Below are 16,439 nucleotides of genomic sequence, written 5' to 3'. Positions count from 1 at the left end.
AGGGAGGAGGAGAGAGGAGATGGCAGAAGAGGATAAGGCAAACCAGGGGGGGGAAAGGGGAGGCTGCAACAGGAGGAGTTAACTCACGAGAAGAGATGCTCGGCGATGTTGGTGACGTGCGGGAGAGGAGAGGAGGAGAAGGACGGGAGGTGACCTTTCTTTTTGTTCTCACCCCACACCTGAAACGTCTCATCACAATCCCTTGCTCCCTCCCCTCCCCTCCCTCCCCTCACACTCCCCTCCCTCCCCTCCCCTCTGTCCTCTCCCTCCCCTCCCCTCCCTCCCCTCCCTCCCCTCCCTCCCCTCCCCTCTGTCTTCTCCCTCCCCTCCCTGTCTTCCTCCCTCTGCCTTGCTCCTTCAATCCTTCTCTCCTCCTGCTTTTCCCATCGGTCTCTCACTTGCAACTTAGCGACGTTGATCAGTTGGCGGCGAACAAAGCTCAACGCCTGAGAAGCGAACAAGTCAGAGACAGCAAGACAAGCACGAGCAGGTCATTGAGGTCAATGTCAAATCAAACAACAACAAGCCAACCGTGTCTTGTAGAAGAAGTTCAACCTGCAATCAATCTCAACCAAACTTTATTACCACCACCATCACTTCTTCACCTTAGCACGATGCGACTGCAACATCGACGGGCTCCTGACAAGACAGATGAAATCTTTCGTCTGCATGACTAGTCACGCAACACTCCCAGGAGGTTCCCAGCTTACCTTGGACTTGGCGATCAGCTTCTCGAGAGCCGGGAGCCGTTGAGCATCTGCAGTCAAACTCAGCTCAGATGAACGACAACGAGTCAAATCAGTCGATGAAGTCAGGAATGAGCTTCTCAACCGCGCTGTCCTACCTGACAAGATGTAGCGGACGGGCGGCGACTGCATTGCAGACTTGATGGTTGTCTTGGTGGTAGGTCAGGCAAGGAGAACAATGAGTGCACATGCAGATGCTTACGGGTTCAAACAGCTGCTGTCCGAATCTGCAAACGAGTTCTTGAAGCAGAAAGTGAGTTGAACAAGATCATCATCATAACAAAATGAACAACCTTTGATACGATCATCAAGCTCCTGCAGCTGTTTGGGAAGCGCGTCGGCCAAAGACAGAAGAGAAATGGCACCCTGATACAAACACGATCATCATTAACAAACTCACTACCACCTCCCGAACAACATGATCATCATCATTAGTATCATCATCATCAAAGACAAGAATAACCTGCAGGAACGTCCAATCTTTCTCATTGCCATCGACAAGGTCCAGCATATCCGAGTCGGCCTCATCAACCAATCGCATCTCGTCGTTCTCTCCTCCCTCCTTGTCGCTGCTGCTCTTCGCCTTCACCTCCCCTCCCTTCCGCGCCTCGTCCAGCTTCGCGATCTCCCGCAGACGCTCAACCCCTGCCCCCAACGCCTGCAGAAAGCTGCCGAATGCTGCGCGAGAAGGGTGAGATGGAGGAGGGGGGAGGAGGGGGAAAAGATGAGAAGATAGCGAGGGGGGAGAGGGAGAGGGAGGGAAGGAGCGGGGGGAGAGGGGGAGGGAAAGAGAGCGAGGGAGAGAGAGGGAGGGGGAGGGGGAAGATGGGGAGGGTAGAGGCCGAAGAGAGGGAGTACCAGAACGAGGAAGGGATTGAAGAATGGAAGGAGAATAAGGAGATCAATGCAGGAGGGAGGAGGGAGGGGGCGTCTTACCTTCATCGACCATGCGAGCCGTCGTCACAGCTTCTGCCCCCCCAGTGAACTCGATCGAATGCTCCCCTGCTGCTCTGCTCGTCTCTGTCAGCGATCGCAACATGGCAAGGAATTCGAACCTCAGGGAAGCGAAGGACTTGGACGTGACGGTCTCAAAGAGATCCAAACTCTCCCCGAAGGTGTGCATCTCCTGAAATGAATGAATCATCTCCATCTCTATCTAATCCTCCTCCTCCATCTACTTCTTCTCCATCTCCACCATCAACACCACCACCTCCTCTTCCAGCATCATCAATGTCAATGTCAAGGTCAAGGTCAAGGTCATTCATATCCTCCTCCCCCATGTCGAATTTTGCTCTGTTGTTGTGCTAATGTGTTGTGCTAATGTGTTGTGCTAATGTGTTGTGCTAATGTGTTCACCTTCAAACTTCTCTTTGTCATCTCGAATTCTTTCTCCAGTCTCTTTGCCTTGACAACATGTCACTTTCACCAGCAAGCTCTCAGTCCTCACCTCCTTTGCTGGATAATCCTTCTGAACGCGTTCAATCAAAGACATGGTCGTTATGATCGCTTGGCTGACATCAGTCTGCATCATTGTGGTTAACATGTGATGTTTACCCTCACTTGTACCTCTTGCAGTTTGTTCCTTGAAAGCAAATCTCCAACAGTGATCGCAATGTTCGAAATTTCGACCAAGATGTTCTGAAAATGTGCTCTTCAGAACAAAGCTACAAAAAAGCTTGATTCTCCGACCTTGACTGTGTGGAAATTTTCGTTTGTCTTGCTTGCTTCGAAGAACTCCTGAAATCCAAGTTAAATTCAAACGCCTCTCTCACCGGCAGATAACAATCCATTCACTCACTTCTGACATTGAGTTTTGAAATGGGGTCGAGATGGTCTTGATAAAATCAATCCAAAGAGCTGGAGAATATTCAGATCAAAATGCTCAGATAACAAGAGAAACTCACAGGAGACAAAGATAGCACTGTCTGGAAACACCTAACACAATCGTAAAGAACCAATGTGGAAGGCGACTCAGGATACTTGGATACACCAATCCATCTCCGTCTGCAGAGCTTTCTCGAAATCCTAAGACCAAATCAGCAAGAACAGCACTCAAACCCTTCGCCAGTCTCTTACCTCTTTCAGAGTGGACAGACGAGAAAGGTACTCCACAGACTTTGACTCGGAGAAGGTCGAATAGATCTGATTGAACATCACCAACAGTCCCTGCCAATCTCTCTTGAGGACCTTGATCAGATGGGGCTTGCGAGCTTGAACGTATCGGGTGATCAGAATATCCCTCCTCTGCCACCTCAGATTATCGCCAGCACCTCCCCAACAGGATACCCAGCAACCACCTGCATCTGATCGTAAATCTCGAGACAGTCCTTCGTGGCCTGTCAAATATCGGTCAGAGACAATCTCAGTCGGAGGAAACAGCAGGCAGCACCTGGACGTCCAGCTGCTCGATCCCCTCCTTTAGCTTCGAGCTCATACGCTGTCCGCTGACAGTCATTGTCTTGCTGAAAACCCCCTGGCATCATGTACTGACCTTCTCTAGTCGATCCTCGTAAGACTTCAGCGTGTTGGCTGCCTGTTGTGAGCAAGAAACGACCACTCAGACAAACAACCACGTCGATCATCATTCAAAACATCGCAAGAAACAAGATGCCTCCTGGCATACAACAGCGAGGGCGAAGCAGACATGTTTTAGCTTTCCGACCTCACTGAACTCTTCCAGGTTCCCCATGGCTTGCAAGCTTCGTCTGAGACTGCCCAGTCGAGCAGCGATCTGCTTCAGCTCATCCACCTGCCGCATCATGTACGCAAGTCACTCCCGGGAGGAAGCTGCGAACTCGTTCCACCTGAAAGAGAGGCTCAATCTGCGCGAGCGTCCTCGTCAAATTGTCAGCCTCTCCCAGCGCATGAGCGCATTCCTGTCCTCGTCATCAGCGATCCTTCACACCTCCTTCATGCCCTCACCTCCATCCTCGTCTTGATCGCATCCAAGGTAGCCAAGGCCGCGACTGTCTGCTGCCCGCTCCTCTCGACCTCCGACACCTTGTCGAGCACCTTGACAGCAAGCGTCAACCCCAGCAGACGAGGGCGCAGACCTCACCTGTGCCATCTGATGTGCCAGCAGCTCGGCATCGCTCCCCACTCGCTGTATATCTATCATGGCCTGGAGGAGGCAAGTCAGGTGCGAGGCTTGACAAGTCAGGTCCTCAACCTTGGGTAGCTCTGAGAGAAGCTTGACAGCCGAGTCATCTATGGACTTGTTCGTCGACTGGCTCAGCAGCTGAAGCTTCACCACGAGGGTTGCCAGGTGATCATCTACATTCGACCCTTTCACGTGCCCTGCGGCCTCTGCAAGGGCGGTGCTGGAGCGTACTTGCTCGTTGACCCAGCGCTTGACGTCGAAGTCATCCTGGCAGAACTCATCCAGCTCCATCTGAACAACACAAGGTCAGGAGCAGCATGAAGCATCTTTCGTGTATCTCTCTATTCTCACAGCAATATCTCAAACGACTCCTTATCATCGTAAAGATTTTCATCTGCTGAAATCCTTCAACGCTCTTCCATTCTGGCAACTATGGAACACAGTTTTTCTTCATGGGAGAGTACATCATGCAAGCTTCGCTTCTACCTTTGGCTAAACCCTAAACTTCATCTCTCTTTTTCTTGTCGCCTCGAAATCCCTAGGAGCTTTGGTTGTCTTTACTTCTCCTCGCCCTCCAAGTTCTTCCTCCACCCTCTCCACCTCGTCCTCGTCCTCGCCCTCGCCCTCGCCCTCGTCCATATCATCGTTCACATCCTAATCATCGTCCTCCTCCATGTCGTCATCATCAACCTCCTGGTTCTCCCCTTACTCCCTTACTCTCCCTGCCCTTCCTCCTGCTCTCACTTCCTCCTAATAAAATGTACGGCATGATCCTGGAATCGTCCAATGCCGATCTACCCCACCCCACCCCTGCCATTCATTTCAACAACATACCTGACCCCCACCCCTCATAAATTACTCAATTCCTTCCAGATTATCTATACAAGTCCACAACCCCACCCCACCATTTATGACCCCGTCATAACGACCACCCCCCTTTCAAGTTCCCTGCGCTTCGTCACAGGATGAAGATGCGAGCATGAGAGGGTCGGAGGAGGAGGCAGGAGGAGGAGCAAGAGCGTGAAGGGCAAGCAACCACTACACAGTCATACATTGACATCGCGACAGAGCAGAGAGGGCCTTGAAGAGCATCACTTCTGACTGTTCGACCTCTGTCTCCTCGCCGTCATGTTGGCTTTTGCCAATCAGGTCAGCTCATTCGTGCAAGGTGTGCTCGAATCGTCCTGGACTTTGGACATCAAGCTGAAGGATCAAGAGCAGAGAGAGTTTGTCAACGTGAACTATGAGAACAACGAATTAACCTGCCCTGTCATGGGAGAGAGCGAGGAGGTTGCCGGCAATCTCTTGATTTCGGTAAAGGAAGGAAGGTACCTTGATCACGAAGGGATATCTTTGGAGCTCATCGGACGATCAGAGATTATTGAAAACCCAGAGTTCGATTACATCGAGAAGGATCAATTCCTCTTCTTGTCCAGGGATGTTGCCCCCCTCGGTCGCCTGGAGCCCGGGGAGCACAAGTTCGATTTCAACTTCGGTGCCGTGCAGAAGCCCTACGACTCTTACTATGGTCACTTCGGTTACATCCGATACTTCCTGCGGATCGTGATCAGACGTGGCTTCAGGGGCGATATCATGCACGAGCAGGACTTCGCTGTGCAGCTCCTGAGCGACAAGATACCCACCGATGACAACAACCCTCCCATCAAGATGGACGTGGGGGTACAGGACTGCATTCACATCTCCTTCATGTACGCGCACTCGCACTACGCGCTGGACTCCATCTTGACAGGGTGCATTCAGTTCCAGATCGTGCGTCTCAACATCATCGCCATGGAAACCATCCTCATCAAAGTCGAGACGGTTGAGCCGCGAGATCGTTACAGTCCACGTCTGGTCTTTTCTGAGCCAGTGAGCAAGATGGAGATTATGGACGGGACGCCAGGGAGAGGAGAAAGCGTGCCTGTCAGGTGGCCTCTGGCTGGGGTTGGGATCGGGCCAACCCTGAAGCATCCGAAGGTGAACGTCAAGTACCAGATCAGACTATCGCTGATAGACGAGCGAGGACGACAATTCTTCAAACAGTGCGAGATTGTCTTTCATCGGAAGAAGATCACTGGCGATAATCCTCCATGGAATACAGAAGAAGGGGTTGAGAAGAACTGGGCTGATTTTAACGCAAGGCAAGACAAGAATGCCAAGAGTGGGATTTGGTGAAACTGTGGAGAGAACTGTCCAAACGAGTGAAAGCGTGGTGTAGTTGTATACGGAAGAGAATGCCTCGTACAACCCTGATATTATCGGTTTGATTCGTTTCGTTCAGCTTTGATTGAATCTCGTAATGAAAGCTGTTAACCCGGACCTCCCTTCTCACGCCTCCTCTGTGTCATAAAAAAACTGATAACAGAAGGCACAGAGTTTGACAGAAGAGTAGCTGAGCAAAGCAAGCAAATCGTCACATGTCCTCCACACATTCAAGTCAATTACCGCGCCGATGCCGATCGAAGCCTTGCGTCTGTCGATGGTATACCAGCTCCCCATCTGCACTCCAAACTCACAACCTTTCCACCAATGCAAAACATGGAGATTAAATCCATGCATCAAGACCATGTCTCAACATAATGGGAGGGAGGCAAAAATAACTCACTTCTTCCGCAAGTTTGCAATCGCTTGAAACGAAACTATTCCGGGAAGATTGTGCTCTTCAAACTCCAGGCCGCACAACCCGCACTGTTTCACCCTGACGAGGCCTTGCACGCTGTAAGAAAACACAAGAATAATTTGAAGACAACAAGAAGACCTGTTGATACAGGATCATTCAGCTTGTCCTTCGAGTCATCTTCGCTTGACTTTCCTTTTCTTGGTGTCTTGGGGATGCGAGGCAAGAAGTTGACCGACTCTTGTACGCCTTGTCGGCTCATGAGCTTGTCCCGCGGTGCAAGGAGATACTCTTGTTGCGATCAAATTGATGTGGTTGATACTCAAACTATCACAGATACAATGAGTGGACTGTATCATTTCAACCCCAACAATATGATCCTCTAGTGTCAATGGGAACTAGGCAATCTGCAATAGTCTGCTACTTCTTCTCCAATACATCGAGCCATCAATCTCAAATGCTAGTTTCAAGGTATCTTCCCTGTTTCCTCACTACTTTCTCAACCTTCATTCCTCCTCTCTTCCTATGACCCCATTGCTGCCCATTCCTCTCCCGACAACCATTTCAGTTGTCCCCAGCACCACTGGCACCGCCTCGGTACGGTCCCCCCCGGGCGGTAGACCCGGCCCGGCCCCGGCCGGGGCATAAACGGAGAGAAACACTAGAGGCTGCCGCTGTGCACTAGAGGTCTTATGGCCCCGGAAGCCAGTGAATTGCGTAGAATTGGTACTGAAGTTTTACTTAAATTTGCTCTGAATTCAGACGGAGCCAGGCCGGTGGCTGCAACATGCATGGAAAAAAATTCAAATTCTCATATCACGATTTCATGTATTTTTGATACATTTTGAATATGCGTCCCTGGCTCAAACGTCCATTTGTGGACACCAAAGTGGGGGGCCTATGCAAGTAGTCTTGGCCATGTCAAGGAATGGTGAACCATTTCAGTATTAAAGTTAAGCTAAATTATGTATACAAACCATCAAAAGATATTAAGATTCTGGTAATAAATGGTGAGGAGTGGGTGAGTGATTATCTCATATCCATGGGGGTTGACGCCCCTTGTCTCTCTGGGGGGGTATACACTTCCATGAGGCATGAAGTGCACGAAAAAGAGCGGTAGGTAACAGAAGCGGCATGGTGCGAGAGGGAGGAGATGAAACCGTTGAACGTGGCGACAAGTCATGCGGCAACGGATACAACAGCTGTCTGTCGAATGAGTCCAACCAGTTGACGTCTCCTTCCTTCCTCGTGTAGTCGAGTGCATCCGCATCTACCGCTTAGATTTGAACCACACGTGAGGGGTGAAGGGAACAAGAGAAGTGAGATGAGATGCTTGTGAAGTCGTTGAAGACTCAGCTATGGAACAGATGTTTGTCACTGTCTGAAAGAGCTTGTGTTTATGTGTCTCGAAGCGTTTCACCTGACTGAGTTTTTGTCCTAAGATAGGCATTCAGGGATTAGACTTGGTTTGGACTGAGGCAACATGCAGAATCAGCAACTTGAGACGTATTAGCGACAGGGCTTCTGTGTGATGATTCTCGAAGAGATGATGATGATGGAGAGCAACCTCGCGTCTGTTTGAATCAAGCTCATTGGAATTAGTCCACCATGGAAAACAGAGCGCGAGTCTTCATCAGAGTCCGTCCAAGAGTGTCACTGGAGGAGGATACTTTCTACAGCATCAAGATTGATTCCCGCAGGAGCATCTCGTTATCCCTTTCAGATGAATGCATGTCGCATGCTGAGGACGAAAGGCATGTCAGCGTTGCCTTTGAATTCGACGGAGTCTTGTCGGAAGAAGCGTCTCAGATCGATGTGTTTGAACAGACCGGCAAGGAAGTAAGTGAGAAAGCTCTCACGGGAATGAATGCCACAATCCTCGCCTATGGACCCACTGCAAGCGGAAAGACTTACACTATGGTCGGCAAACCAGGGGAGGCATCGTGCGAAGATGGCCTTTGCTTGCGAGTGATCAAAAACGTGTTCGAACAAGCCTCTTCTAGCGAGAACGCGTCAAAGCGAGTTCTCGTGTCTGCTTCTTTTCTGGAAGTCTACAACGAGAAGGTGTATGACTTGACAAACAGAAATGTCGCACTCAGCGTCTCGGAAAGTCCCGACAAGGGAGTGGTAGTGGAAGGAGCTAACGAAGTCGCTTTGTCAGCATACGAGCATGCGAAGAAGCTGATTCGACGGGCATTCCGACTGAGGCATAGTGACTCTAACAATGTGAACTCAAGGTCCAGTCGTTCACATCTCGTCATATTCTTTCACATCTGCATCGAGGAGGACAAGCATATGTACCTGAGAAGAAACTACTCTCGTTTGACCCTCGTAGACCTTGCAGGCAGTGAGCGAGGCAAAGTGACAGGTGCCCCCATGTCGACCATCCTCTCCATCTGATCCCCATCACAGGTTTCAACAACAACTATGGCCTGAATGAAGCAAACCACATCAACAAATCCTTGTTGAACCTCGGGAAAGTGATCACCTCTTTGGCAGAGAGCAGCAATCATGTACCATACCGATCCTCAAAATTGACCTTCCTTCTCAAAGACTCTCTCAGTCGAAATTCTTTCATATCTATTATTGGACACATTTCCCCTTCGAAAGATAATTTTGAAGAATCCCTCTCGACCTTGCGCTTTGTCTCCTTCGCACGAACAGTGAAATTGAGAGCAGTTCCAAACATTTGTGAAAACAGTCACTTGTGTTCCAAGTGTGAGAAATTCCTCATCGAAAACAATTTTCTGCTGAAGAATGGAGGCAGCGCTGTGCACAGTGACAACGCGAGTATCAGCGATAACATCAGCGTTGAGTCTTCTCACGAATGTCTCTTCGTGGTGTCGGATTATGACTACTTGATGCACAATCATACTCAGCAGCAGCTCAGCTGGACTGATCGTTCAGGGAGCAAGACAAGTTCAGAGAATGATCATGTTGCTCCCAACACAAACTTCGATGCAAAGTGTCTGACTGAGACTGGGCAGGTGTTGAAGGACGAAGACCCAGAAAAGCATGCAGAGGCTTCAGTCGAGGAGGTGATTGGACTTTCCTGTTGATGGGGCTGCTTGTGACTAGCGAAACAGTTCTCCCAAGTGGACGCAAGATTCAACCATTTGAATTCGATGCTGTATACAATGGAAGATCGGTTGTTCAGCGTGGAATCGAAACTGGTAATGTTGCTGTAGTGATTTGCATGACATGACTCGCACTGATTTTCACAGCGTGTTCAAAATCCAAGCAAGCCGAGCATGAGCCTGCGCTCAGAGGATTGGGAGTTTGACTTGATACGCTCGGAGAGGAAATCCTCCTTCCTCAGCTTGAAAGGCTCAAGGTCGAGCAGCAGTCAGACGTCGCTTGAGCGACCTTTCGTCAGGTTGCCGCTGCAGTCTCCCTTGCTCTTAACAAGCCCGAGAGGATGCGCGGGCAGGCCTTGGATGTCGCAGACCCCGCGAGAGGAAGGACGGCAGCTCCCTTGCAAGGATCCCGACCTCATGACCGAGGACAGCGACCTTGAAATGAGCAACAAAGTCGACCTGCCCCTAGTCTGTACGAGTTCAGCGGCTTTGAGCACTTCCGAATCTTCGTCTATATCCGACGGGGATAGGGTTTCAGTCGGAGAAAACAAGCAGTGTCCTGAGGAACCGAAGCTTGTCTCGGACGAGCCCAACAGATTCAGGCGATCAAGCGGCCGCAATTTATTCAAACCGGATCTATCGAAGTTGCTGAGCTCGTGGGATCACTCGCTGCTGAAGGAGACGAGCGACACTTGCAAGACGGCAGACGTAGAGGCCGACGATAAGAACCTCGTCAAATGCAAGCAAAGTGACGACGGCTGCGACGACACAAACGACTCGATTGACTCGGTTCAAGGATCAAGTTTGACGTCCCAGCAGACAGAAGTCAACAAGTCCATCGCTGAGGCTGCCCCTGTGCATGAAGGTATCCTCTTGAAGAGAGCTAGAAGACTTCTGGGCGTTCTGCAGCTGCGCAAGTGCTCGATCAATCACGACTCGTTCGTCTACACGAGAACAGCTGATGATGACGCCGTCACGGAGGTACATCTCAAGTTGTGCAGCATCCTTGCAATCGAATCTTCCGGTACGAACATCTTGGTTGACAACCTCGGCTGGGAGAAGATGAAGACGAGAGAATTCAGCATCTGGACGTCGAGACGCTCTTACAGCTTTGTCTGTGAGACCCTCCAAGACTGTTACTCATGGTTGCTGTCGTTTCGACTCGCCATGTCCGTTCACCAGGAACGTTGTGCTGCTTGCTCGTCTAAGAGATCTAGCGCTTCCGGGAAACAGGGCGACGCGTGGTATTGTACAGTCTAGACAAATTACCAGTATGCCTTGATGTAAAGTTATGTTGGATCACCAGTGGTATCCATCGTTGCATGTTCACAGCTCCATCACTCAGGACTTCTCTCTGCCCACTGAGTGATGCCTGGCTCACGTGTGTAGATGGCCGAGTAAAAGGTACAGGTACCATCCCTTTTACGCTGTAACCTCCTCCATATCCCTCCCTCCCTCCCTCCCTCCCTCCCTCCCTCCCTCCCTCCCTCCCTCCCTCCCTCCCTCCCTCCCTCCCTCCCTCCCGTCTTGTGCACTCGTAGCAACTTGCATGAAGTGAAAATACGCTTGGGCACTCTGTAAATGCCTGTAGGGGGGGGTAGGGGTCAATCCCGGAGGGAGCGGAGGTAGGCCGGTTCAAAATGCTGTCGCGCTGGGCAGAAGAGGAATGGCGCCGAACAAAGCCGAAGCGAAGCAAGGAGGAGAGGGAGAGGAGAGGAGAGGATCGCGCTGAGAGTAGCCCTGTGCATGATAGAAAACCTGAGCCGAGAGCTGACAGCAAACAGAAGCTGGATAGGAGTAGAGCAACCGATGAGTCCAAGGCTGCGCGGGAGGCAAACCAGGGTGATGTGCAGAGAGGGGAGGGGAAACCTCTCAGCAAGAACAGAAGAGGAGGAGAAGAACATGAGCACAAGAGTGCCGCCATGAGCAGTGAGGCTCCGAGGTCTTCGGCAAGGAAATCAGAGGAGAGGGCAAACAAGTCCCAGCAGCCTTTGACGAAGGACGACATGGTTCGAGAAGAAAAGCTGAGAGAACGAGAGGAGCGCATCAGAGAACGGGAGGAAATGCTGCGACAATGGGAGTTGAGCCAGGAAAAGAGCAGGGCATCTCCCAGCATGAGCGACAGCAAGAAACGGAGCCTTGCTCCCAGGAGAGACCTCGCTCCAAATCGCTCAGGGGGGAATGACATGGCTCCACCTAGCACAGATACAAGTCATCATCTGGTTTCCAGAGCTTCTGGTGCTTCCGTCCCATACTCGCCTTCTTCCAACTATACCAACTCTTCTCCCCGTCCGCTTTCCTCCATCCCGGAGCCATCTCCCCGACAGGTGATCCAGGTGCGATGTTGGATGATCATTTACATGCACCGTTGTGAGATGAGAAGCAGGGTGATCGGTTGGATACTCCTAGAGGGCGGATCACTCCATCGATCTCCTACGAGCGCAATGGTAACGACATGACAGGTCGCTTGACGCTCACACCTGCTGATAGCAATCTTCGAGTCTCCCCGCGATGGACGTCAACATCGTACTCAAGAAGTTATCGAGGAATTTTCTCCAAGAGTTCATTTTTCATGGGAGTCAAAAGGTGAGAAAGGATTCAAGACTTCATCTATTCAGCGTGTCATGATGTTGCCTTGTAGAAAATGTTTCGATATCGGCCGACGAGCTCGGGACTGTCTCAAAGATTCCTGTTCCACGACAACACCTCCTACACCAACTGTCTGAATCCGAAAGCATGTTGAGGGCGACAAACGAGAGAAACGAAGAGCTAGAGATTCGAGTCCGGGACTTGGAATCAAAACTGGCAAAAGCCAAGACTGCAGAAATTCAGACCTTTGAAAACTTGATACAAACCGAAGGCGAGCTTCGGAGGCTTCGGAACGCCTCTTCCGCATGGCAGACCGAAAAGAGCATGCTGTTGAAGCGGGAGAAAGAGCTTGAGGATTTGTTGAGAGAAGAAGAGAGAAAGAATGTCTGAACATGCACCTTTCAAGATTCAAGCTCTGACACATTCACTCAGGCACACCATCGCGGCGAAGAGGTGACCGAATCTTTTGCTTGTCCTTTCGACTAGAACTGACGAAGATCGCTATTCAAATCTTACTGCGAAGGCTGCGAGGACAAGAGCGTAATTGATACCCACTTGTATATGCAGTCGAGTTGAGACTCTGTCAGGTTGACGGATGAAGTGGATGCCCTGAAATCAAAGCTAACGTCCAAGCAAGTTGCACTGGTGCTATTCCGATCTGACCTGAGCTCGCCTCAAGAAACAAGTTGAGATGATTTTATCTTCAGGACGATTTGCATCAAAGATATGAGGAGACGTTCCAGGAGAAACTGTCCAAGATTCATTCACACTGGAACAGAATGAAACAGGTTCGAAATCATGGTCTTCTCTCGAGGCTGCAGCATTGAACATGGTCTACAGGATAAGCATGCTGATGTACTGGTGATTCAGAACAAGATTGAAAGGATATTCTCTGCCGTTGATGCCTTGGAAAAAACACTTTCCGCCGCGCAAAGCTACGCAACTTCGTCGAATGTTTTTCAAGTGCTCGCCGTTTAAATTCTCTTGCGGCTCTGGTTGTAATTTGATGCTCAGCCTGCTTCACGAGCCTTCTTCCCGCGCAGTCTTGGCAGAGCAGGCAGAGAGAGGCTGCATCAGAACAGGGTGAGATAGCCATAGTCTGACCCCTGCCGGTGACCTGCTGACCTCCCACAGGGATTCCAGAGGGAAAAAGATTTTCTTGAGCTCAGTTCGATCGACGAGCGACCGTCTGAGCTCTCTGCGCATCCCTCGAAAGAGTCAGCTAAGGTGAGCTCCTGTATCCTTCCCTCCTGCTTTGACGTGCCAGGGTCACAAGATTCGGAATGGGCAGGAGGATGTGGCTTTTGACATCGACTTGACCTTCGGCTCGGACTCTTCCATGCACTCCAAGTCCTCATTGTCGCTCAGTCCCTCCATCCTGGCCTTCGATAGTAGGCGCTCCTCCCTCGCAAACCCCCTTGACGAGCTTTTCTAGGCAGCCTGCACTTTCCCGTCAAGGTGGCTACCGAGGAAGCCAACGCGCGAGACGTCAAGGGCGCAGGGAGCATGGGAAGCATGCTGGGGGTACGACAACTCAAGGACGCTGAGTCCTCGGAGCCTCCAAACTCAGCGAGGGAGAGCAGAAGACCCAGCAGCGACACTCCTGCCAGTCTCAAGGCTTTCGGGCTCGTCCCGGGAGATGCTCACACGTCAAGGCCTGCGGGCCCTCATGCAGAGCAGCAGGGCACGAGCAGGACGCCAACGACACCCAGGAGTGAGCAGTCTGTGATCCCTCTACGAGTGCCGTACACCACAGGGTCGAAGACGGCTCGAGGAAGGCTGCAGTCTCAACCCTACGAGGAGATGGTGAGCTGTGCTCGTCCGATCCTCACTGATGTGAACGGCAGATCGGTTGGAAGTCCAATCAGAAACCCTCCATGCGAGCCAAGACTGACTTGGACTACAACCGCGCTGACGTCAAGCATGACGTGAGCAAGTTGACATCTCTGCTTGCCGCATCTCCTTCGAGCAAGGTCTTGTGGGCGAACAGGAATCATGTGAGTTGATCCCAGGCTATCGTGTGGGTACTGAATCTCACCTAGGCGAAGGTGATCATCACTTCACATGATGGTCGTGAACAGGAAATCAACATAGAGGCGGATTCATGCATGTTGTGCTGACTGAGGCTGAATGTCATCACGTCATTTTTTGTGTACAACTGTTTACTGTAAATAATGCTTTAGACGCTCATTTGGCAATCTGCCGGCGACTTGAGCACCATGAAAAGAATCCGTGAAGCTGCGAGGCTACAACGCTTAGTGGCGGTTGTAGAAGTAGTCCCACTGGTGGCGAGCGCGGCGCCAGTCATCGTAGGAGGCGGCATCGTTGGCACGGTAGTAGGTGTCCTCGGACTCCTGGTAGAGAGCACGGGCCTGGGTGTTCTGAACGAACGCCTGGGTGTAGAGGTTGGCAGCCTTCTTTCCGTAGAGGATGGTGCGCATTCTGAAAAGATATGTGAGATTCTGACCACTTTGCCGGTCACAGTACACATCAAATCACGGTTGAATACAATGATCGAAATAGAAGACAAATTACAGCAAGACAAGAAATATTCAGTGACTTTCAAGACAAGTAAACTCATCATCTTTCGCCCTACCAATTCTACTAATGATCCCCTTGATATCACCTCTGGCTTTCCTTGCATGCATCGTCTTGTCATTTCATCATTTCAGATCCATATACATGTCTCAACATTCTTCCTATTCTCTCTTCTCATTGTTCATTATGCAACATCTCCTTTGATCCTTCCAACGTGCATGACCGCTGGAACATCCACACAACCCTCCGGCATGGCTGACCTGTCGCTGGTGTCTCTTCGTCAACCCCCCTAGCTTTTTGAACAGCCAGCCCACCCGCACCCTACCCCTCTCCCATGTACCACCCTACGTACCATTTTTACCACATCTCATTCGAGGCAGTACCGGTACTATAAGGAGCATTCTATTCTCCGGCAACGACCCGTGTTGGGTCTCCGAAAAGCGAAGGGTCAAGAGACATCCTGTGTACTTTGAAATCTTATTTGTTATTTTCAAATATTACCTGTGCAATATTTGTAATTTTCCATTCAAAAGTGCAACTACCAAATTTGCTTCGAACATTTCAATTATCTCAGAGCGAAGGGAAATAAATTCAACTTGACTAAGGGTCGTGACAGGCTGGCGGTTTCGGCCCGGGCCTGAGCCGCCGGGGCAGTCGGACCCGCCGCAGGGCCGGGCATCCGCGGCCGTCACTGTCACGCGGCCGAAACCGTTGAACTTGAGAGGACCAGATTGCTTGAACGGATCATCGGATCATCGATTATCGTTTGCGACTCGTGCAGTGCCTACAGTCACTGAGTGCCGGCAGCAGCCGCGCCGGGTAGGTCCCCGGCCCCGCCGGGCCAGCCCCCCCCCCCGGGCCCGGGCCCTCCAAAAGTTCATGTTTTGTTGATTGTTCTTAGTGCCCGGGAAAGGTTCAGACTTGAACTGATGAGAGGCTTCAAAACGGTCAAATCATGCCTGGCCAAGCCGCGTCATGGCCGCTAAGCGCTGAACTGCTGCCAAAGGAAGCAGTTCCAATCTTGTCATGCCGGGAAAGAATGAGTGCGAGAAGAAGCCTGATAGCAGCAGGAGGGATCAGGATACTATCAGCTCAGAGAGCGTGAGGAACGAATGTAAAGATATGTTGGGGAGCCCCTGAGGTCAAGGTTTCAACACGTGAGTTGGTCACTAACATCATGATAAGGCGAGAGCAAGGAGAGAGAGGCCGAGTTAAGTTGTGATAGGAGAACAAGCACAGGATCAAGAAGTTTGAAAGCGACTCGAGATTTTAACAAGGACATTTGCAAAAACAATAGGACGGAGGAGAGAGAACATGCTGCGAGGGGAGGCGAGGGCTCGAAGACGATGGTAGAAGAAGAGAAGATACATTCTTTTCATCCAGGATACTTTGCAAGCACAATGATCAAGGTGCCTCTAGGGCAGGATGACCAGCGTCCGCAGGATGAGGCAGGGCCTCCTCCCTTGACTGCCGCCAGGGATCACTCATTGTGGACATGGAGTGGCAGCGATGAGGCATGAGGATGCAGGAGGAGGGAGAGTGAGCATGACGAGGAAGAGATGCGTGAGAGATGTGATGAGCAACTGACTGTGTCTGAGAGATGTGATGAGCAACTGACTGTGTCTGAGAGATGTGATGAGCAACTGACTGTGTCTTGATACGCGCCATGTCTTGATATGCTCCTAGTAGCAGAGGTAGCAGTTGTAGATGTAAACGATTGCCATTAGCTAATTCAGTTCTGACCAGCGTGCGAATGGCAGGTTGCATGAGAG

General features: G+C 50.9%; 6 protein-coding genes across 6 annotated transcripts in view; 4 read left to right on the top strand and 2 right to left on the bottom strand.

Annotated features, from left to right (window-relative positions):
• COG7 (oligomeric Golgi complex subunit 7) overlaps positions 1-4,485 on the bottom strand; it is a gene marked incomplete at both ends in the record, with an annotated part of 5,443 nt that extends 958 nt beyond the window's left edge. The window contains 28 exons of the mRNA XM_005825498.1: positions 88-179; positions 399-446; positions 532-555; positions 606-665; positions 711-757; positions 845-896; positions 949-986; positions 1,040-1,112; positions 1,210-1,424; positions 1,683-1,756; positions 1,802-1,872; positions 2,103-2,150; positions 2,194-2,268; positions 2,307-2,384; positions 2,436-2,483; positions 2,545-2,603; positions 2,651-2,681; positions 2,727-2,771; positions 2,823-2,990; positions 3,017-3,082; positions 3,136-3,183; positions 3,238-3,279; positions 3,409-3,495; positions 3,551-3,622; positions 3,669-3,758; positions 3,805-3,867; positions 3,916-4,137; positions 4,408-4,485. Of these exons, the coding sequence (XP_005825555.1) occupies positions 88-179; positions 399-446; positions 532-555; positions 606-665; positions 711-757; positions 845-896; positions 949-986; positions 1,040-1,112; positions 1,210-1,424; positions 1,683-1,756; positions 1,802-1,872; positions 2,103-2,150; positions 2,194-2,268; positions 2,307-2,384; positions 2,436-2,483; positions 2,545-2,603; positions 2,651-2,681; positions 2,727-2,771; positions 2,823-2,990; positions 3,017-3,082; positions 3,136-3,183; positions 3,238-3,279; positions 3,409-3,495; positions 3,551-3,622; positions 3,669-3,758; positions 3,805-3,867; positions 3,916-4,137; positions 4,408-4,485 (2,114 nt within the window). The remainder of the gene's footprint in view (positions 1-87; positions 180-398; positions 447-531; positions 556-605; positions 666-710; positions 758-844; positions 897-948; positions 987-1,039; positions 1,113-1,209; positions 1,425-1,682; positions 1,757-1,801; positions 1,873-2,102; positions 2,151-2,193; positions 2,269-2,306; positions 2,385-2,435; positions 2,484-2,544; positions 2,604-2,650; positions 2,682-2,726; positions 2,772-2,822; positions 2,991-3,016; positions 3,083-3,135; positions 3,184-3,237; positions 3,280-3,408; positions 3,496-3,550; positions 3,623-3,668; positions 3,759-3,804; positions 3,868-3,915; positions 4,138-4,407) is intronic.
• Positions 4,486-4,867: 382 nt separating this feature from the next.
• VPS26B (vacuolar protein sorting 26B) lies at positions 4,868-6,792 on the top strand. Its single transcript, XM_005825497.1, has 4 exons — positions 4,868-6,238; positions 6,292-6,345; positions 6,452-6,554; positions 6,605-6,792. The coding sequence occupies exon 1, from the start codon at positions 4,975-4,977 to the stop codon at positions 6,019-6,021; it is 1,047 nt and encodes a 348-aa protein (XP_005825554.1). The 5' UTR covers positions 4,868-4,974; the 3' UTR covers positions 6,022-6,238; positions 6,292-6,345; positions 6,452-6,554; positions 6,605-6,792.
• A 780-nt stretch (positions 6,793-7,572) lies between these two features.
• GUITHDRAFT_154690 (hypothetical protein) lies at positions 7,573-9,015 on the top strand (the record flags this gene model as incomplete). Its single annotated transcript, XM_005825496.1, has 2 exons — positions 7,573-8,831; positions 8,876-9,015. Coding segments are annotated over exons 1-2 (886 nt in total), but the record flags the coding sequence as incomplete, so codon positions are not given.
• Positions 9,016-9,219: 204 nt separating this feature from the next.
• Positions 9,220-10,150, top strand: GUITHDRAFT_160056 (hypothetical protein; the record flags this gene model as incomplete). Its single annotated transcript, XM_005825495.1, has 4 exons — positions 9,220-9,399; positions 9,451-9,501; positions 9,550-9,636; positions 9,688-10,150. Coding segments are annotated over exons 1-4 (675 nt in total), but the record flags the coding sequence as incomplete, so codon positions are not given.
• A 1,030-nt stretch (positions 10,151-11,180) lies between these two features.
• On the top strand, positions 11,181-14,171 carry GUITHDRAFT_144167 (hypothetical protein; the record flags this gene model as incomplete). Its single annotated transcript, XM_005825494.1, has 12 exons — positions 11,181-11,867; positions 11,927-12,126; positions 12,562-12,582; positions 12,717-12,774; positions 12,837-12,917; positions 12,970-13,092; positions 13,144-13,212; positions 13,264-13,356; positions 13,397-13,520; positions 13,565-13,935; positions 13,977-14,057; positions 14,142-14,171. The coding sequence occupies 12 exons, from the start codon at positions 11,181-11,183 to the stop codon at positions 14,169-14,171; spliced, it is 1,938 nt and encodes a 645-aa protein (XP_005825551.1).
• Positions 14,172-14,279: 108 nt separating this feature from the next.
• Positions 14,280-14,927, bottom strand: GUITHDRAFT_154688 (hypothetical protein). The gene has a single exon (XM_005825493.1). The coding sequence runs from the start codon at positions 14,568-14,570 to the stop codon at positions 14,385-14,387; it is 186 nt and encodes a 61-aa protein (XP_005825550.1). The 5' UTR covers positions 14,571-14,927; the 3' UTR covers positions 14,280-14,384.
• Between the last annotated feature and the right edge of the window lie 1,512 nt (positions 14,928-16,439).

This window comes from Guillardia theta (genome assembly GCF_000315625.1).
Source record: "Guillardia theta CCMP2712 unplaced genomic scaffold GUITHscaffold_83, whole genome shotgun sequence".
Classification (NCBI taxonomy): Eukaryota; class Cryptophyceae; order Pyrenomonadales; family Geminigeraceae; genus Guillardia; species Guillardia theta.
Note: the sequence above shows the minus strand (reverse complement) of the source record. Positions and strands in the feature narration are given on the sequence as shown.

Coding starts and splice junctions, on each gene's coding strand:
- VPS26B (XM_005825497.1), top strand. CDS start 4,975: ATGTTGGCTTTTGCCAATCAGGTCAGCTCATTCGTGCAAGGTGTGCTC.
- GUITHDRAFT_154688 (XM_005825493.1), bottom strand. CDS start 14,570: ATGCGCACCATCCTCTACGGAAAGAAGGCTGCCAACCTCTACACCCAG.